Source organism: Apus apus, chromosome 3 (genome assembly GCF_020740795.1).
Source record: "Apus apus isolate bApuApu2 chromosome 3, bApuApu2.pri.cur, whole genome shotgun sequence".
NCBI classification, from domain to species: Eukaryota; Metazoa; Chordata; class Aves; order Apodiformes; family Apodidae; genus Apus; species Apus apus.
In genome coordinates, this window is record NC_067284.1 from 65,466,699 (window position 1) to 65,489,193 (window position 22,495).

Consider the following 22,495-nt stretch of genomic DNA (forward strand, 5'->3'; position numbering starts at 1 on the left):
TAAAATTGACTGTAAATTAGTTCTTCATGCACTTGACACATGAATGTAATTCAAATAAGTAACCTCTTACAAAGAGGCATACAAAAAGTAGTGGCTGTGACCTTATATAGCCTTACTGTTTCCTGCTAAATGTGGTGACAAACAGCAGCAGTAAGTAATAATAAAATGATTGTATTTATGCAGAGTACAGTTTAGTCTGCTTTTATTGCAAGACTGAGTTTCTCTGGGTCTTTCTTTGTATTTTCTCCACACAGCTGTATTTCTTGTTTTGGGACTATGTTTTTTTTTATTTGCTGTTCTGGAAGACTTTCTTTTTTTATTTTTGTATATATAGAAGATGTATGTACACACATTTTTCTACACTCACCTTGACTTTTCTTACCCCCTTTGGATGACTGAACACAGTTCTTGTCTCAGCATGTAGACAGTATGTAAATACTCATATTACATTAGATCAGTGACTTGTGGAATCGTTTACTCTGTAAATACATCAGAAAGGTGTGGAGCTCTAAGCACAGCAGTGGTCTGCAGCTGTGTCTGCACGGTGGAATAATACTGATACTTTCTGGGTGTTCTTTACTGTACTGGGTTGTTTGTGTAGGTTTCTTATGTCAAAACTAATAATAATGAGCCAATCCTACATAAACTAACACAAACTTCTACATGTGGCCAGATAATTAGATTTTTGAGAACTGTTGATACAGCTGTTGATGAACCAAATATTAAGGAGGGGGACAGTCCTGCACCACAAAACTTAGAACCTGGATAGATTATGTTATGCTGATGCAGTTCAACACATGATCTTCTGTATTCAACACCTTTAAATATATCTGTTTATGCTACCTTTACAGATAAGCTTTAATTTGCAAATATGTAGTTCTCTCATTAATGTTTTCAATTATATAAACAGTAGTAAATAACACTGGTTTAGAAGCTGCATTTATTTATCCCGTATAGCCTTGAAAAAGTTCTGTTTACATTATCTCTTTGCCTTAAGATGGGAACAGTCCAGTCCCATCCCCAATTCAGCTACACTGCTTAAAGGTACTAATTTTTCCAGCTACTTGTTGTCATCATCTACTCTTTTGCCAGTAAAGAAGTTTTTTGTTTGTTTGGGGTTTTTTTTTGTCTGCACTTTTAAATATGCTTCAGGCAAAACCAGCCTGGTTCGCTCAAGTCACCTATTTAAATTAAATTGGCTGGTTTTGTACAAACCGTATTAGGGAGTGCTCACATGATTTCTTCCTCCGGCAGAGCTGTGGAGATGATAATCTCCAGCAGATGTATGATAACAAATAGCTTGGGATAGTAATGTCTTCATCTGGCGCAGTTGTTAGCAGACCAAATGTCTGTCTGTAGCCCGAGGCTGTGGGCAAACAATTGAACATGATTGAGTTATGGCGAGTTAACAAGTTGCTGCTTGGCAGCTGAACTGCCAGAGCTGATCATGTGCTCGATGTTTGTCTGCTCCCGTCATGAGGTAAAACACATTTTCTTAAGTCACTTTTGTAAAATTTTGTAAAAATAAGTTCTACTTGAAGAAAAGTCCCCAGGGCTGAGAGATTCATTTGTTCAGCAACGGAGGCAGCGTTGAATGGTATTTTCCTGAGTTTCAATAACATGATTTTAAATATGTTACTATGTTGTTGAAAACATGGAAGACCTCCATCACACAATTGTCTGCATGTCTCATAATATTTAACATATTTATTTAGGAAATAGCCTAATTTGGCAGAATAACCAGAATACTTAAGTAACTTAATATTTCGTTGTACAGTCAATGCCATAACTAGTTAATTTTCGCTGTAATCTAGAAACAACAGAATTGCAGATTCGGAAAACATCTAACTACTGAAAACATGAGATTGGTGTAATCATTTCCTTTACTATACATAATGGCCTTGTGTCATGTTTGTTTTTTTTTACAGTGTCTTCCCTTTGAGTATCATTATTTATATTTTCTTGCTGTACTGTAACCAGAAGTTGTGATACATTAATGAATTGAGAAAATGAAAAAAAAGAGTGCCGAAATTTTCACTGCTTACCAATTTTTTTGATGTTGTATCTTGATAATTCTGTGTTGGCTATCCCCACTCAAATGCTCCCCCAGACATCTTTAAAGGAAAAAAAAAAAAAAAAAAGCTATTTGTAATACTTACACTGTTCCATCCTGGCTTGAAAGAAGGCTAAATCATGCTCATAAAAGTGATTTCACAACGCAGAGTAGAATTATACAATTCAGATTTCAACTAGCTAACTGATGATGTGTTAACAAGCTAGCCAATGTAGCAGCAGCTTTGTATGAACTAGTTAGCCACTTCTTGTGGCTGCAAAGTAGGTCATAGCTTTAGGTAGAGGTAGTATCATCAAATTTTTTTAAAAATCAGCAGGAGTCACCTGTTAAGCCATTACTATAATGTGACAAGAGGACTGTGTGCTAGTCATCGAATGCTCACCTGTTGCTGCTCTATTTTGAGCTGGCAAAGTCTTTGAAGACGTCTCCTGCCATGGTGAACAGCACAGACTAAAAGATGGGTCTTTGCACATGCAGAGGAGTCATTCAGGAAAGCAGATTCTGGAAGTAGTACAAGAAGTGTTACATAAAGGAAGTATGTCAGGTGCTACCAAGTGGTGATACGCATCAGTAAAGCCCCAGAACACTAGTCATAACTTCCCCATGTTTCCTGCAGCTGTCTCTTTCTGTCCTTTCCCTAGTTGTTGTCAATCCAGTTTAAATGTATTCCTTGTGTTGGTACAAGAGGATGACTCTAAAGTTTTTGCACTTTTTTTAACTTACAGTATTCTCTAAGAAACAGTATTTAATAGAAGCTCCTAAGCGAGAAAAATGGCACCAAACCTGATGAAAGCTTTTCAAAAGTGTATTATTGCTCGATAGTAATACAACTTTCTGTCTTTCCCAGTTTGGAAGGGAAACCTATTAGTATGTTTGTACATCACTTGTTCATTTTCATGTGATGATTGTGAAGCATGGTACTTCTTTACACAGATGTGACAAATAGCATTACAGCTGCTCTTTATTTGATCTTCTAAAGAGACAAAGATGTGCAAGGATTTGCCTGCTCCCTCTTTCCCACCGTGTCATCTGTTGTTTGGGAAAGAGTCCTAATTTGCAGCAGATACAAAACTATTTGTTGAGTTGCAGGTTTGCCAAAAATAAATGAAACCATTAATTACTACATTTTTTGAGCAGCTGTTAATGGATTGGGATAAGAAAACTGTACATTAGACTACTGGTTAATTACAAGAACTGTAATTGTTTAATGTGGCTTTTGTGGAATGAAATTACAATACCAGAGGAGGTAAATTCAGCCAATTTTTGAAAATTGTACAAGAAATTGTGCACATACTTACACTGCAGTAAAGCTAAGGAATGCATAGTTATTTTACTAGGTGATTCACGTCTGCCATCACATGAACACATACTCCCAACAAAAATACTTTAAAAGAAAGTAATATTTAAACATGCCTTTTAATTCAAGCATAAAATTATTAAAGGCAGTAAGTTAATATCTTGTAACCCCAGAGCTAATAATGCAGGAGATTCAGAGATAACATTAAAATCCAAATGTGTTTACATCATTAGAAATTAACAACTAAGCACTTTTATCTCCTCTTTGGAGTGCCATGAAGCAGTAACTGTGCTGTTATGATTGGTGCTTAATAATATTTGCAGTTGCAGATTAAATTATGTGAGTGTTTGAGGACACATTGCTTTCCTCCCTTGCTGTCACCCTCAGGGACAACATTATTCTATCAGTTTGGTATTTTTCTTCTCTGGAAAGAATGAAAGATGGTGCCATTTTGGAAGAGGGCAATTCCTGATTGAGTTTTGTATAGTATGGCCTGTTTTAAGATTCCAAAAAGATTTTTCAAAATGTAACCAGTATGTGATGCTTTAATTTTATAGACATCTTCAAGCTTCAGTATTGGTTCATGAACAGATTTGAAGTGTCTGTTGATTAAATGAATATTAGTCACGAAGTATCTTAAAATTATCGTATTTTAATAATGAGAGCATTTGTAAAAGGAGAAGAAATTTTTAAGAGGTTCTGTTTTGGAAGTACTTTTTTCCATATGATCTGAGCAGTTTCCTTAAGTATGAAATCACAAGCTGAATTTTGTTGTTATTGCACTAAAATATAATATATTTTATATTGGTGTACATAAATAAGCAGCTAAATTCTACTATCAATTTGTCATATAATGTTGAATTCCAGTAACACAGGAGTTTGTTAACCATCAGGAGGTCAATTAGTCCTGTTGTGTTTACATATATATATATATATATATATATATATATATATATTAAAAAAAAATCAGATAACCCCTATAAATTATGTACTGGATCCTGGATCCTCTTGATGTACCACCTGGATTGAACGAATGAATTGATAGGAAATTTCTCACTTTCAACTACCTGAATTTTAGCACATGGTATGATTGTTTCTTACACTCAACTGCATTAGACTGTTTTGTTTTTTTCTTGATTTTGTGCTCCGGAGGTCAAGCTTTGCTTGTCTCAGCTTACCTGTTAAAATGCTAATGACATAAAGATAATCTGGGCTTCAGAGGTGTGAAGACCCTTCCTGCTGTTTACAGTGTGAGAAAGAGCTATGCACAGTAACTTTCACTGTAGCTCCACAAGCTGTTTAACCTATTGTTAAGCAGCATTGCAATAAAAAGAGAGTGCTTTGCAGTCTTGTTTTTCCACCACTCAATTGTCCCGGTACCTCCCAGCCATTAGAAATCAAGATCTTCTCTATCTGGTTCACCATGCAGGCATATGAAAGCTGCATACCACAAGTATAAGGATGAATAGCCATGCATAAAGGAAGGGTGGGTTTGCCTCTTTCTCTCCTTATTTTAAATAAAAGTGTTTGTGAAATTTTTACATCAGGGAAGGGATCCTTGAATCTCATATACATAAAGCAACATCCACAGGTTTACTAAAATTCTGAGATGTGGGCACACTGACTTCTATTCAGTTGTGGTTTTGTATAAGGAGGGAAAGCATTAAGATGAAAATGTGAATAGTTTGTTTCAAATTATATAAAAATTTCTTGTTTATTTTCTTTGGTATTTTGAAATTGTGATCACTCATTGTACCAGTACGTTTCAGCCTATCTGGAAACTAACACTCAGTAACAGTCCTAACCAAAAGGAAGCAAAGTACACTGTTCAGCCTGCTGATTGTTTTATTTCAGAATTAGTTTTTTCCTTCTCCTGTTACTTTATATTTTTAGAAGTGTTGATGTTGCTAAATAATAATATAGAGCAGAAGGGCATAAGTGAAATTTTGAAATTAGAAAGGAACAAAATAAACCATTTCTCTTACCTGCTCTCCTTTGTTATTAGAAAGTCAAAACTTGCATTCGCTCCTGCACACACAGAGCCCTTGTACTCAATGGAGTTGCATGACAGTTACTGAGGGGAATGGGTGCAGAGTGTTAGGAAGCAAAATTTGCTTGATTTTCAGGCTCAGCTACAGTGATTTATTTTTTTTTCCCCTCATACCAACTTGCATACAACTATATCTTTGTTTTTCAGATGATTCACTGAATTATAATTGTGCTACCTTGGCATAAGATTCTTTGAAGAGCTGTTTCTCAAACATAGTATTAAAAATAGGGAAGTGAAAGGGACTAAGGAGAAGAAATTATGTTGGGGTCCAGCTGTAGACCTGTTTTTTTCTTGGAACCAATAGGGAGGCAGTAGGTTAAGGACTGGCCGCAATGGTTGTAACCCGACAGAAGGCTTCTGGATCACTGGTCAAGATCTAGGTCTGAGTCACTGATTAAAAATCATTACATTGTGCTGGCTGTTTACCTACATTAACTGAATTATTAGTCTCTTACAGTGGACCAAATACATTCCAGTTGGCCATGCTTGTTTGCTTTCCCATCACAGAGAAAGGAAGAAGTTGGCATACAGATTGAGTGTTGAGTACTTCCAACCTGTTAAGATATTTTCCTTCTTCCATTTTTAAGCAACTGTATTAGATATTTGGAATTTTAGTGTTGCTTCTGGTTCTGGACTTTTAAAAGTAATGGATTTTTAATATGATACTAATGTTTGCAGTAATTTAACCTAACTCTGTGTGAGTGTCATCCAGAACTTTAAGATATGTTTTTTAAAATCTTTTTAACAAAATACATTTGTCCTGCACTGAATTTATTCAGTGAATGTCATACATAATAAACAAATATGTATCCAGAAATATACGGAAGAAATAGTTTAGCTAAGTAAGCTCTCAAGTCCTGTTGAAGTATCTGTTCAAGCCTATGGCTTCTGCTCAAGTTAAAAAGATAAATTCCAATCACTTCAGAGTTGTATCAGCATCCATATCTCATGGATATCAACAATTCTGTCACAAGATGACGAAGAAAACAGAGAAAGTTTGCTTTAGAATTAGAGAAACACTATTGTCCTGTAACAGGATGGTCTATTACTGCAGTCTATTTTCTAACTACAGTTCACAGTTACATAAATATGAACATTATTCAATTTTATCAGGTGTTGCTTGACACAATAGTGAAATTTGCTGAGAAAAATTTAGAAATATTCTGAATTAATATAAAATTTATATTCTGAATCAGTATAAATATTAATTTCCTGTCTTGAAAATGCAAAATTGTCGTTTGTGGAAGAAAACTGCAGGTTTTAGGTTTTTAATTTTTACAGAAGTGTTTTGTTTTTTTTTTTTATTCCCTCTGCATTCCTTGGTGACTTATTTGTACACCAAGATATTGGTTTGGATTTGCCTTTGTGTAATTCATGTACTTTTGATCAATTCCAACTCATGCCCAATTATATTACACTAAATTAACATAATTCAACAGATGTTGATATTTAAATGTTTTCTGGCATTCACATCTTGGACAGCTGTCTTAGAGCTTGGGGAAAAGGCAAACATTTAGAGTTAAATGCTGAACATATGCTTAAATTACTAATTAGAAACAAGAAAAAACAGTGCATTATCCTTTCTGAGGGCAGTAGGCTGCCCTCAGAATTCTGTTAGAGAAAATTTTTTTGGAGACTCAAATCATAAATAAAGTACATAAGTGACTAGAGATTGGGTGTCAAAACATATGTAGTGATGTAAGTTCTTATTTTCCATTGTGTTTGCTAAAGTTATGCTTGTGTAGAGCTTAGCATGTGGGTTTGTAGACTTCAGGAAAATTTGGACTACTACTGTGTCTGAATAACACTTAGTGCTGAAAAGGTAACAGAAAGGAATATATTAGGATGTAGTATTAGATGATGAGATAATCTGGTGGGGCCAGGGGAAGATTTTGTTCTCACAATAAGATTGAACTAGGACTTTCAAGTACAGGTATGTACAGGTGTGTCACCCATATGTTTAAAGTTATGCTGTGAACAGATTGGTATAGTATGGAAGGAGTTTGATAGGGCTGCATAGTTTTATCACATCTGTTTAAGATTTAATAAAAGGAAAATAAAGTTTACAGTGCTTGTGGTTAGTGCAATGTTTTTCACACGTGTGGAGGCAGATGAAGTGATCTGTTGTATAGATGATGTCATTCTTTAAACAAGTCTGAAGAAAAGCTTTACTGTTTTTAAGTGATACCAAGAAGAATGACAGATTCATCCTGGTTGGAACAGACCTTGAAGATCATCAGTGCTTAAATCATGTCCCTAAGCAGCACATCTGTATTTCTTTTAAACACTTCCAGGGATGGTGACTCCACCACATCCCTGGGCAGTCTGTTCCAGTGTCCAACCACTCTTTCAGTAAAGAAATTCTTCCTGATATCCAGTCTAAACCTCCCTTGGTACAACTTCAGACCATTTTATCTTGTCCTGTCATTATTCACTTGAGAGAACAGGCCAACTCCCACCTCCCTACAACCTCTTTCATTTCGTTTTAAAGAGTAATAAGGTTTCCCCTCAGCCTTCTCTTCTTCAAACTATGCGATCCCAGTTCCCTCAGCCTCTCATCATAGGACTTACTCTCCAGATCTCTCACTGGCTTGGTAGCTCTTCTCTGGGCATGCTTCAGCAACTCAACATTCTTCTTGTCGTGAGGGGCCCAGAACTGGACAGAAAGATATATTCATTTTCATAAGAATTAAAAAATAATATATATGCTACATATGCATTGTATTTCATTATTATGTTGCCAGTTCAATCGAATTGAAGTGTAGAATTGTGTTCATCTTATTTCATTAGTTAATTAGACATTTTGAAATGCATATATAATGGGCTTTCAGTGGTACTTACCTCTAAGCTGATCATAAACTGTTCCATAGACTGTCTTGGATGTTCCATGGATGCTCTTGAAGCCATTGTCTGCAAGTTGTGGAGATTTAGAAGGTACATTAAGAGTTAAAGCTCATTCGAGCTCTCCTAATAAGGCAGTGCTAATGAATGCACTTCCACTGGCCACCAGAGGCAACAGTGTGTGCTTTTTAAGCCACAAAATAAGAAGCAAGATAATCTGTACTACAGGTCCATTCTGTGTAAGGATATGAAAACCATTTCTGTGATATTTTTGTGTAAAAAGTGCCTTGATAATAGGAGGTTTGACTTTATAAAGTTAAGCTGTTCCACACATTCCACTGTTTTAAGCATTCATTTGCTTGCTTCTCTGTTACACAATTGTGAGTTCTGTTCTTTTCATTTTTAACTCCTACCGTGAGCATTGCTTTACACACTTCCTGCTCAGTTTCAGTTTCTAAGAAATTTTTCAGTCATTTCAAGTTTGAAAATGAGTCAGGGTATTCACTCCATTCTCTCATCAATCATGTCCACATTCATATCTGGTTTGTATCTATATTTTAAGACTCGGGGCTGACAGTTTCAATTAGATTTCCCCTTCAAAATAATTCTCTAAAGTCCCTTCTAAAATGCAAACCAGTCAACTCTTGCCTTCTTGTGATCTCTCGAGGCAGAACTTCACTTAAAAACTTTTACTGATCCTCTCCATTAGCCAAAGCACTCAGTGATGATAAACTTGCAGAGTTCTACAGCCATCTGCAGGAATGCATTGATACTGTGGCAGAACTATGTGGCACTATTTACTGTGGATTTGTCCCTCATGTGAGGGAGATGTTAATTGGAATATACTGGGCAGGCAAGTATTGATTGTTACCATTTTATCTAATTGTGATATAGAAGTCAAGCTTCTTGAAAACATTGCATCATAATGGTATGCAGCATGGTATTTTTCTGACTACAGTTATTTAATAAATGCTGTTAAATGGCAAAGGCACACTTCCACTTCTGCCTTTGTTAGGAATCAGTACTTTTACACATTTTTTACACAAGCAGAACATAAAACCAGCACCTTTGTTACTTTTAACTAATCTTAGCAATGTAGTATCATCTGGTAAGTGGTTTGACAATAATTATACTAAATGACAAAATGAAGTTTGCCTTCAGTGATGATGTAACCATTGGTACAATTACAGTGCGCCAACAAAAGCAACCGCACTCATACCAAATAAAGCATTAGAATTTGCAAGGAAAGTGACAGCTGGTAACAGCAGACAGACAAAGTAAACAACAGACATGTTGTTACAATTAGACATATAAAATAAATACGCAAACATTTTTAATATTGTAGTATCCAGAGTTCCCCCAAGTGAGATGACAGTCTCGCTGGTTTAGCCCACTGTACTGGTGTTTATGAACCTGCTACAGAACACTGTCTTCATTGTATCTTTCTGAAGAGTGTGGGCCAATTATTTAATTTGAATAGTTTTTTAATTTGGGGAGAAGGGATTTTTTGCATTTTGGTGGGGATTCTGGGGTTTGTATTGATTTTTTTACACATGGAATGGTAGTGATTGCAGAAGCATGTAATAAACCAGAGAGGTAGAACTCATGTTCAGGAGTGTCTGCTGTCCTATGCCCATTTTATCATACTATCTTTCTCAGTGACTGGACTTGGTGAACTTAAGAACTCTAATAGCAGCAAAAGTGTTTACTTCTAGCAGAAGAGTTAAGAACCACTTTAGGTGCTCAGGCAGAGTCCAATCAGTTCAGGTGTAGCTTGCCCCACAGAACAGACCTTTGTTTGGGGAATGTAATCAAATGGTCTGTTGACTGCCGAGTTCAGGGTAGATAAAAATCTGACATAGCCTATTACTGAAGTCTCAGAGAGGGAAACGTGTAACTGCAGAAAAGGCAGTCATAAAAAATATTTCCTTATTGAACTAGGAAAACTACACAGAAAGAGATTGTATTGTGTAGGCATGGATATAAATGTTTGGGGAGCTTAAAGAGACAATTTTAGGCATTTTACAATAGTAAAGGCAATTACCTTGAAAAAAATAAATGGTAGGGAAATTGCCGCTATTCAGTAAGTAGATAACAGAATTTGTGTCAGAGTGAATGTTTGTCACAAGAATACATAGATGGTTGTGAATTTCTTTTCATGTAATTGCTTCTATAAAAGTATTTGCTGTATCAATACCACTTTTTATTGTGTTGATTATTTCAGTAGCTTTTTTGCTGTTCTTGCCTTCCGCGTCTGTCTTCATTTTTGAGGCTCTTATTTACCATATAGAAAGAAGAACATAAACACTGGACGCAAGATGAAAAATGAATAAAAATTGACAGTGGCTTTTCCAGTGGTTTTGTTTAATACGTGGAGGCATGACAAAACAACGACATTCTTGGCATACTAGTGTAAGTTCATACCAGCCTGGCTTTTGCAGCCCTCTTCTTTCCCTCTGCCACAACTTTGCCTCTGCTGTGACACTTGCAGGCCTGCTCCACCATGGTGCAGCTGATGCCCTGTCCATGCTCATATTTTTCTTACTGACAGTGAGTGTTCTTGCCAAACGCCAGGGACCATAGTCACATCTGTTTGTCTCCCAAGCTTGTCTGAGGCTGCTTGGAAACACTTTTTATCCAGAGGGCAGCTTTAACTAGGCCTAATACTCTGAAAAGCCTCTATTTGTAAATGCATACAATGAGGCGACAAGTTCCTGTTGTCTTTCCTTAAAAATTATTCCATTTGACACTGCTTGCTCCAGTCCCTGTCACCAGCAGGTCAAAAGCCAAGTTTTCAGGCAAGGTGGTCTTAACAAGTTTTTTTTTCCCCTAATAAAACGCCTAGCCTTCCTACCAGAGCACTATTTATAAATGATAGCTGGAAGCAAGCTAGGGGTAAGTAGAGAGAAGTCAGGCAAATAGCTTTCTTCCCTTCTGTAATCCGTGCTCCTCTGATTTAATGCTAAGAAACATAATGCTGAACTTAGCCTGATAGAGGGTCAGAGTTCTTCCTACTTTATAATACCCCTATTATGATCATTTCAAAATGTACTGTACAGCTTCAGAATACTACTTCATTATGTCTAAACTGCCAGTTCCAGAGCAGTGGTGCTTCTTGTCTGTTTCTCTTAAAAGAAAGAAAGGGAAAAAAAAAAGCTTTTTGTTTTGCTGTTATCTACATTGACAGTGCATATCAAATGTCAAGACCTGGCGAAAGCAAATGCCGCTTTAGAATTGTGAATTAGCTTAATGTTTGATGTTAGTGGCCATAAAGCCAAGTTTGACAAAGCTTAATTGGTGCTCTAGCATATTGCTATGTATTTGTGGTGAACAGAGTTTTCGATGACAACAAAGAAATATCCACTCTCACCTTGGCTGGTGATCGGATTGTTGTGCTTGGCAAAGGCAAATGATTCATTTATGCTGAAGAAACAAGGCTGCCTTTCAGACATTCATTGATTTTAAATTAAAAAGTAACTGCTGTGTTCTACATGAAGGGTGACAACAATAACAAAGTAGTCCTTACTTAGTGTTACTCGTTGCAGCTCCATTTGGTGTGCCTGGAGGAAAAGTGGGGAGGCCCCGTAGTACCATAATCTTGCAGATCAATAATCTAGATATCTCAACGTAGTGTAACAGATAATCAATTCTGGGTAAAATAACTCAAACACTGCTTGCTGTTACTGCTGTGGTTCAGGTCTTCAGGTTCAATTGCCTGACTTTATTAATTTTTATCTTTCATCCTGCTTGTATTCCTGGTGACTTTCTCCCTAGTTTCACACTCTTTAACGTGTAATTTACCACACAACTTACTGGGGATGTTTAATATCAGTGTTATTTACATCTCTTAAATATTTTTATCTTAAGAATTGTTTTGCCATCTTGTATTTAAATATTAATATTCTTTATTGTATGATCACTTATTAAAGGGTTACACTTCTCAATGTGTTTCTAAATTAGAACTGAAAGTTATCACCATGTTATGTACTAGTTCAACTCTGCTCAGTTTCTGGATTAAAATAGGATGCAATTTCAAATTAGAAGAATTGTGAGGAAAACCTCTGCTCTAAACAATGAAACTTAAGTAAGTTTCGAAATAGGGTTTAGTAGATGAAGATAGATTGCACTTCTTATGAAACTTAAATATTTTTAATACTTTCATATTTAAATAAAAGCACTGTAGTAGTTAATATCCTGTATCTTTTAAAAATAAGTTTGTAGCAGATAGTACATTGCTGTCTTTTTTCATCAAGGTGTTTTCAATCTTATATTGTTGAGCAGATCTGAGGTCTCTCAACATTATATGACCCTTTGTTATTCATTTAGAAGCAGGACAGTTTCAAAAAGTTTATAGATGCAGTACAAGGTAAGTCAGATATCCACATTGAAATGAGATCCCATGAGTGACAGTGGTACTGTCTATAGGTACTATAGTAGACGATCAGATGCAATTCTTAGCTTGTAATTTTAGCAAAAATCACTACATTTCTATGGTAAGAATCACAATTCTCAGTAAAGTTTATGGAAACATTTTTAAATTGTGGCGTTTAGAAATTACTCTATTTTCGTCCCTTCTAGTTCTTTCAAAAATAAATAATGTAAGCTACATATCTTCTATTCCACAGGCACTGTAAATTACTTTAGGAAAAACAATAACTAATTTTCCTTTACAATTATATTCTAAAATTCAGTATTTGGAAATTCCAAATTTACCCTTTTCTGTGGTACCTGACTTCTAAAAGCTGACTTTAATGAAATAAGTTAATTAGATGGAGTCAAATCTGTGTGCTACAAATTTATTTCATGTACCTTTGAAGAGCTTACTGTTTCATGTTTTGTCATTCATTCTTCATCTTACCTTAAAAAAAAATTGATTCTACTTTTCATGTAATAAATGCTGTTCTGACAGTCAGGCATTACTAACCTACCAACAATATTGTGATCTCTTTAGATAATTAATCTTAGCTATTTTCCTGTCAGAAGCAACAGTGTTTCTGTTTTATGTTATCTAGAAAGATTGCCAGTTTTGAAAATTAAAAAGCATTCGCTTTATATTATTCATTCCAGTAACAATTTATGATGCTGCATTTAGATACTGAGCGCTTGTCAGCAAACATAATTATGCTTCGATATAAACAAGATTGGTGGCTTGACTGTGCAGCTTCATCTTGGTTGAGAATGTTTTGATACAGTTTCAGGTTATACAAGCTGTGTATTTATGTGGCGGTTTTCTTCCTTTGTTAATAGTTTTCTCCTATAATTACTTGCAGGCAAACCAGTGTACATTTAGGATCATTGTGCATGGGAGACATCAAACGGAGAAGGAAAGCCGCTCCTCTGCCAGGGCCCACAGGTAAGCAATTTCCCTGGGACAGAAAACAAAACACAACATGTTAAATCTCTAAATACAAAGCAGGAGGTCAGAGACCTGGGGAAATGCTTGATAAATTCAGTAACTTTCCATATAACTTCAGATAGGTGCTATCCTTATCTATTAATAGAGATTAAGAAATATATAGCCTCTCTTAATTCTCCCTCAAACATTTATAGTCATTTGTAGCACAGCACTTCTTTAAAGAGAATGAATCTTTTTTCACATACTGAGGATCATAGACAGTAAAGATTACTGCTTTGTGTCTGTTCAAGCATTACAAGGTAGAAACATGACGTATCTTTTTTCTGTGAGGAATGCATATGAGTACTATAAATATCCTGCAAAATAAAGATAGGATGTGAATTCTTGGGCAAACAACTGAAAATATGGAGATAAGACGGTGAAACACAGCTTTCAAATTAGTGTTGTAGATTAAATAGGAAGCACTTGCAAGCACATTTCTGAAAGATTTTTCAGATGCGAGGTCACAACCATTGGATGCATTTTGCTGATGTCACAGCTGTGAAATTACTTTTTCAATACTTAGCAGTGATTCATAGGACTCTCATCAGTTTGTTGTATTAATTATATATGTGCATACTAGAAGGATTAGATTGTGCCTGTGTGCCCGTGTGAGGCATTACTAATATGGAAATCTGAACTGCATGTCCTAGTCTTATATCAATTACTATAGCAACATATGCAACACATACAGTTCTTTAAATATATTCTAAATAGATGTCTTTAGAGAACCCTAACATTGTATTCCAACTGAATTCCCCATCCTGAAATTTCTTTGTTTCAAATCTCAGTGGCAGAAACAGACCAAGAATAATATTTAAAATGTTATTAAAGCACCTTAGTGGCAGCAATATGGAAAAGACAATGTATGGGTCAGCCTCTAAGACTCTGAACATATGTGAAGTGAGAAAGAAAAATACTTAATGGCTGAAAAGAGAATAATATAATTATTTCTACAAGGTGATTTTCACTTCACAACTTTCAAGTACTAGAGGATGTCATTTTGTGCTGAGAGGGTCTGAAGTATCATGAAATTAATTTTATTATTAATTTTCTCTTGGGCCTTGAGCATTCAGTATTTTATTTTACAAGCTGACTCCTCTGCGTAACTTTGCAAACCCAATATTTTGATACTGAGGCAAATCTATTATGTGATCGTTCCATGTTATGTATCTATATAGTAACAATTTTAGAGATTGTTTTGCCCCCAAAATTTGCCTTTACATGGAGAGCAAGAGAACATAATGGTGGATAGAGGTATCATATGAGGTGCCTTTTAACTAACGTGTTTTTTTCCTCCAAGTTCAAGGTAATCTTTTCAATTTTGTTCTAGGCAAGGGGATTGAAAACTTTTTCTGTGGTCTTATAAAAGGGGGGTTTTTTTGCATTTCATCATTGTGAATTTTAAGCAAAGAAAAACTTTGGTAAACTTTGAGGAAGCTTCTGTATATGTGTAGAAAATTTATAAAATTTTATAAATAATTACACTTTTCTCAAAGGCTAAACTTCCCACAGCTATACTATTGTTTATTTATAGATCTTGTTTATTTGTCTTTGTCAGTATTTCATACCATTTAGTGGGAGAAACAGGATTTCTTTTTAGAATGGAAATGCATTTGAAAATTTGGATTAAAATGAAAGATTGCTATTTGATTATTCTCCATGCAGGAGTTTTTAGTTAGCTAAGATATAGGAATGGAAGAACTAGATTTTATGTAGAAGAATGTGTAAATTTTTTTCTTGAAAGAAAGAAGGACAGAAGTTGTATATTTACATGAATAAAAGTTGGAGATTAAGGGGAAACATTCTGCTAATGGCTGTATTTAAAATCATAGTGAAACCTGAAAGCCTGTCCATAAATGAGTCATTAAATGCAAACATTTTCTTAAACTGTATGTGCTGCAAATTAGCAAAGTTTCACGTGGTATGAGCCAATACATTGAAAAAAGGATTTTCACAATTCTCGTCTTCATGTTTGGAATAAATTGCATTGCTAAATGAATTATTGTAACACTCTGCACAGTGTTGGAAATCTTCATTTGTATGTTTGGGTTCAGTATAAATGAAGAAACTGGTAATCCTGATGAAGTATTGGAGCATGTTCTCTGGTTTTGAGTCTCACCAAGGGTAGCACCTGCTACTTTCAGACATCTTACAAAGCCATAGACTTCTGTAGCAAGCAGTGTTATTGGTTAAACATTTATTAATTGTGACAAGAACACCCAATTTATTTCAGTACTCCAGCTTATTTACTGCTCTTTCACCTTTGTATTTTGTGTTGAAAAAGTAAAATGAATATTGATAGAGTTAGATATTGATTTCTAAATTTATAGCCTGTTCTCAGCCTGGAGTCAAAGTCACATACCAATGGGTTTGTGTGTATTAGTAACAAAGGATGTAGATTTACTTGTACAGCAATGAGAAACTATTGAAGCAAGAAAGTTTGAGCAGCCCAGAGTATTTTATAGTCTCAAAAATGTCACTTGTAAGGGTGAAGAAAAGCTGTGTTGAAAAGCAGTGAAGAAAATGGAAGATAATATAGGTATGGATTGTCAGGAGCTGACAGTACTGAGACAGGAGTGTCCTATTCTTCCCTTTTTTAATAAGATATCATTTGTAGTTTGTTGGTGCTTGAAACACCCCTATTGCTGAACCTATGTAGTTAATCAGCTTGTCAAGTAAAAATGATACAGATAGAAATTGTTTACTTCCTAAGATTTCTTTGAAGAGTAAGTTGTACATTATAAATATCTATGTTTTTGCACAGCTTCTTCCATGAAACCAGTGTTTCTTCAATTATTCATGTCAGATTTGGGATCAGGTCATTGTCAATGACTTTATGCCCTCTCTGACTTACCTGAGTGGTAGAGCTATTTCATATGACACCCTGACATATTTTATTGCAGCAATACAGTGCCCTCAAGTTTGTATAAAAACCTCTTAGACATACTAATTTACTATAATGGAAATAGCCCTACCAAAACTTGGTCTGTTATTAATGAAAATAGTAACAAAGCTAACAAAACAAACAACAAAAAAAAGAAAAAAGCATTTGTACACAAGAGAAAGGGCATTGTTTGTGAAGTGTTGCTACTACTTGAAATAAATGCATTGGGAGTTTTTACAGTAATTCAGTCTTAGGTTACCTATTTTAAGCCTCATATGAACACAGTAAATGCTATAGAATTTTAGATGCTGTGTTTATACACTGAATATGCATTTAATCCAACTTCTTTCCTACTGACTGTCTTCTGGTATACAAGTTTTTTTTCTCAGTCAGCTTTTGTAGGATCCCCAAGGCACTTTTGTGCCTTGTAAGTAGCCATTTATTTCTACTTGAAAACAATATTTTTGCTCTGATATTTACATAACATTGTTTACAGTTTGGAGCAGTGGTGAAAACCTGCAAAAATTAATTTTAAAAAGAGAAAGCTATCTTGTAGTTGAAATACAGAGAATGTGCATATAAAATATATAAGTTATTGTGCATGTTATGGGCATTTCAATACATTTTGCAGAAGCAAATTTCAGATGTCATTTTCTTTATCTGGTTGGCATGTTGCACGCTACACTTCAGGCTGGTACTGATTGAAATGACCAAGTTAAAAGTCTCATTTTAAAGAATGTGTTTTAATGAAAAATATGACAGATTCTTAATTACAGCAGAAATACTGAGCACTGCTATAATGCCATCATGACTCACTTTAACAAGGTAATCAAAAGGGTACATGTTTTCATTCCTTTTTAAAAATTGCCAGTGGAACAGCTAAGCAAACTATTTTGCTGATGCCTAATATGTCAGTGATTAAAAATCAGACCTGAATATCTGCAGTACCGAAATGATGATTTGAAAAAGATTATGATTACACTGTGATAACAGAGGTGGCTGAGGCTAAGTTGGTGATGAAGGTCAACTTAGTGAGATAGTTGCAGAGACAGGGTAGACTTTTGTTTACTTGGATGAACTGACAGTAAATTTGCAAAACTCTAGACAAACCATTATAAATCCCTTTTCACAGGGCAGTACAACATCGGCATGTGTTGTGTACACTTTTCCTTATTGTGTTGCACCATTGCTAATCCTTACTGTACCAAAGTCCTTTCTGGCATGCAGAGCATATCCGCTTGCAAATTAAATTTTAGGGACTCCTTTCTGTTTTGGGACTCCTTTCTGTTTCTTTTTTTCCCCTACCATATTGTCGTACTAAATCAGTTAAAAAATTAGAAGCTCACAGAGTCCCATCCAATATTGGAAACGTCCCTTCAGAGCAAAAACTTTCCATGTTGAGCTTGAGGTCATTGGTTCAGGCAGGGCCCCTTACATATGAACACCAGAGTAATGACGAGAGCTTAGTAACAGACAGTGATGGGGCACCCAAAAACACACAAGAGCTCATTAAGAATCAATATTTATTCCAAGCAACGCTATTCAGCCCTCCAATAAATAAAAAATAGTATAACATATTTGGATGTTGGTCAGGAATATGAATGCACTACACCACAACTACTTAAGAATTCCTAAGCTTTTTTGACTCAACATAGATATCTTAACATGGATAATAATAATTCCACATGGGCACAAGCACTCAGACAAAAGGGAGAGCCTTCCCTTCAGGTACCCAGAATCATGTGCCAGTCGGGACAAGGCTCACTCAAAGATATATCTAGAAGAAATACATCACTCACCAAAGATGAGGTCACTCAATCTCAGGAAGTTTCCTTACATGGCATCCTGGCCTAAGGGGGAAGGATTCCTGGCAGTCCCGCTACTCCGATGGAAAATGCAGCTTCCCGGCAGGAAACTCTGTTTATATACTAAGTCAGATCTGACCTGTGGTCATTCATTCGTTATTCTGCCTGAGTCAAGATACTCCATTGCTCGGGACCCTGTTCATTGTCAGAGGGTCACCCCCCAGTAACCCCCAAATTGCCCATGAAAACCAGGTGCCACCCTGTCTGCTGGCAGTTCCACAGCCCAGCAGGGGTTAAGACTAGAAATTGGTCCAGAAGAAACTTTTTTGTTGATAGAAGATGACTGTAGCTGTCTTTTATAAATGTTACCATCTTCTGAAACGTGGAAGATTAAAAAATAATTTCATAAATTATTTTGGTAGCTGTTTCTTTCTGGTTGTGGAAAGCATAAAAATAGCCTCCACATGGAATTTGACTCAGTGATCCATATGGGATGAATGTTTGAGGAATAGTTTTCCATTAAACTGAGGGATGTGGTAGGGAGAGTCATCTTCCAGGTCACTCCTGTGCTCTGCAAGTTCTGCTTGTTCTCCACCAGGTACCATAATAAAGTGGTTTCCCACACAGATGAGCCACCTCCATTTTAGACACAGTTTGTCAGAACCATCACCTTTTTCAAATGGCAGAGGTACATTGTGCAGTTTTGATATTTGTTAGTCTGCTTTAGATTGGTAATACCAAAGGACTTTTGTTAACTGGAGAAGTTATGGGAGTTAAAAATGTACAAGGAGGAAACACATTTAGTTTTTCTCCAGTCAATATAACTTCTTATTCCAGGTCTCCACAAACATCTCTCAATTGGCAGTGACTAGTTTTTCTCTCCCCCATGGAAACAGTGAGCACTGCGGCACATAGACTCTATTATAGATTATGCAAAAATCACTTTCCTTAAAGATATTTAGCATGCAGTTTGCTTTTTTAATAAGGAAAGAGGCCTATGCATAAACCTGTTATCTTTATGCAGAAGGCTTTTGCCATCTCAGATTCATAAAAATAACTGTTTAACATATGAGAAAATATTTTCATAATTTGAAAATACAAATTCATTGGTCAGATTACCAGTGCAGGCAAGTTTGGATTTCTATTTTCTGTCTTTCTATAAGATCTTTGCTATTGTTGGAAAAGTTTCTGATAAAAGCTGTTGCAGATATCTGTTATACTCTGGATTTCATAAATTAAACTTTTGCTGTTGATTTCCACTATAATTAAAGGGCATTTTGATTATTTTTTTTATTATAAGTGAAGTTTGCCATTCAACGTATGTATGACACTGCCAATGCTAATAATAACTAAGATTTGTGTTCTGATGTTAATGTTAACATTCTGTTAATATTCTTCAGTATTCTACTGATAGAGGGATTTCAGTGAGCATTGTTTGCATAACTAAATAGGCAAATGGTAATTTAGCCCATAGTAAGCAATATGCAGATGTATTTGCCTAGTTTAATAAATTAATCTTCATTTTTAAATTTAAAAAAATCAACACAATGCTCCAACCATGTAGGCACAGAATAGCAATAGATGTGGAACTTCACCTCCAGTATCCTGGCAATCCATCCCGACTTGAGTTAGGTTCAGATAGAGCTACTGTGATGTGCTAAAATCAACTTAATCCTCAACCTTTTTGCCGGAATTAACAATAACCAACCACACTGTCTCACGTTTTGAGAGTATTACTGTGATTTAAATCCTTTCCCTGTGGGTTTCAGTGTAAGGTTACAAGTCTTTTTGTAAAAGTCAGGGAATGTTTATCAGAACTGAGCAATTTTGCCATGTTTTGAGCAATTTGAGCAGACCTCGGGAATGGTCCCCATTGAGAACGCACGTGCAAAATGCCTTCCTGTGATGGTCCTTCTGCCAGCATAAACAAGGTGTAAAACTGACCCCTATGGACCCAAGTGAAAAGACAGTCTTGGGGTATTCAAGAGATTCCCCTTACCAAAGGATAAATGATAATCTAATAATTCCAGATCTTCCCAACCGTTTTGAGTAGTTATAAAGGCTGAATGGGCAAGAAATTACACACAGCATAGTTCAATACAGCATGGAAGGAGAAGAGCACCTGCAAATCCAGTTCCCATCCCGACTGGGTGACCAGTTCAACCTAAAGTTCAGTGTCTCAATTTTCATCAGTATGTGGATTTGTGTTTAATCTGGGCTCTCTGCTGCAAGAAAGACTTCATTTACCCATGCCACCACTATGCGACAATTCCTTGAATACCCCTTGCAATGGATGTATGGCAGCTCAGAGATTAACAAAACTGTGCTATGAATGCACTTACTGAATGTATGGCTCTGTCCTCTCTGCTATTTTTATCTCTCTGCTAAATAGAATAAAATACAGTGCAAGCAGACTCATCTGAACTGTAATAATTCTAAGGTTATTCTTTAGACACAAATAGCTCAGTGTGAGGGATATATAGAAGAATGGTAAAAAAATGCAATCTCAAATATTTAGCTAAATAATATAGCATTTTCATAAATGTGTTTTTTTAGACACACAGCTATAATATACTGAATTTTGATAACCACTGCAGGTACTAATTTTGAAAATCACAGTATGGCTGTCGGCTATGCTCATGATGCTGACTGCACAATTATCCAGAACAGTTATAAGAATATAAACATCCAGGCAGTTTGATTCCCAATTTGCTAGTTAGAGAGAGCTGGCATAAAAAGACACACTACCACAATGTATTATTCCAATTACATTCCAAAATTGTCTTGTGTATCAGGATCGGTCCCTGCTGTTTGGAGCTCTTCTGTCCAGAGAGGAGTCAGAAAAGAGAAAGAATATATGGAATATTAAATGCTTTCAGAAAGTGAGGGGGAAAATGCACTAGCTTTTAAAGTGAAGCAGCATGTATCATTTCGCCTTCCATTGGCTGTTTATCCAATATCAATACAACACTTTAGGAGCCAAATTACTAAACAAGCTGCCAATTAGGCTTGCAGTCAGCTGGATAGATTAGTGGCTAAGAGAGGCAGATTCAAGATTTTCATCTCTTGAGCCAATTACGCAAGTGAATTACGATCCACAATGCTCCTTGGAAGATTTGAGGTAGGAAGACTGACTCTGATGTGATAGACATAAGTGAGATCCTGGGTAGGGGGTAAGGGTTAGCAGGCCATGTATTGCAAAAATTACCCAAGCAAAAAGAGATCCTTCTAGGAAAGGATTTAAAGGATTTAAGGCTGCTGGGAGCAATAGAAGAGGAAATAATGGTTGTGGTATGCTCTGCAAAGGCATTGGTGTTCTGCTCCTAAGTCTTAATCATATAAAAGAAAGATGAAAGGCCAAGACTATATTTATGTACAGTGTCATTTTCTCAGAACTGTTTAAAAAACCATTTTCTTAACATCAAAAATAGTTCGGTGGCCAGAGATGAAATTACTTCAGTATGCCTTTGTTTCTCACAACTGTGGGTGGGGAAGCACCAAAAAACTCACACCACCAATATTTTCTTAAATAGTAGTTATTTAAGTGATTGAACCTAGCTGTATTCTGATTTTATTCACCCCAGTATAAATCAAACATGCTTGAGGTTAGTCTTATCCAGCAACTGGACCATATAAATAAGTACTGTCGTGGTAGTGGTTTATGGGTCACAGCTCCTTTATTATTCTATAATAAATGGTTTAATTGGTGAGCTTTTAATTTTTTTAGAAACATTTTGCAAATAAAATTTGATCTGTCAGATCAAAACTGTGCATAGGCTCATTTGTTTCCTGCTGGAGATGTTGTACACTGGTATAACATGGTTTCTTAAATATAAAGCAAATTTAAAACCTGAACTTTTACAAGCTGTTGTATCCAAAAATTATTAAACAGATGTGGAGCCTGCAGCAGCATTAGACCTCTGATCTGATTTTAGCTTACAGATGGAATTAAATTAATTCATGACAATCACTGTAAAATCAAGGGTATGGCACTGAATGCTAGTGTACTGTTTAACCAGGACATACCTGTCTCAACAGCTGTTAAGAAAAAATTACATACATTTGTTTTTCATTGAAACCTGCCTTTAATGCTGTCAGAAATATCATACCAAAACTAAACAAATGTGATGACTTTTTTGTTTTCCC

General features: G+C 35.7%; 1 protein-coding gene across 2 annotated transcripts in view; it reads left to right on the plus strand.

The window, feature by feature from the left end:
• GPATCH2 (G-patch domain containing 2) overlaps nucleotides 1–22,495 on the plus strand; it is a 120,170-nt gene that overhangs the window by 90,239 nt on the left and 7,436 nt on the right. For both annotated transcript variants that reach the window (XM_051615293.1, XM_051615294.1), the window contains one exon: nucleotides 13,533–13,615. In XM_051615293.1, the coding sequence (XP_051471253.1) occupies nucleotides 13,533–13,615 (83 nt within the window). The remainder of the gene's footprint in view (nucleotides 1–13,532; nucleotides 13,616–22,495) is intronic.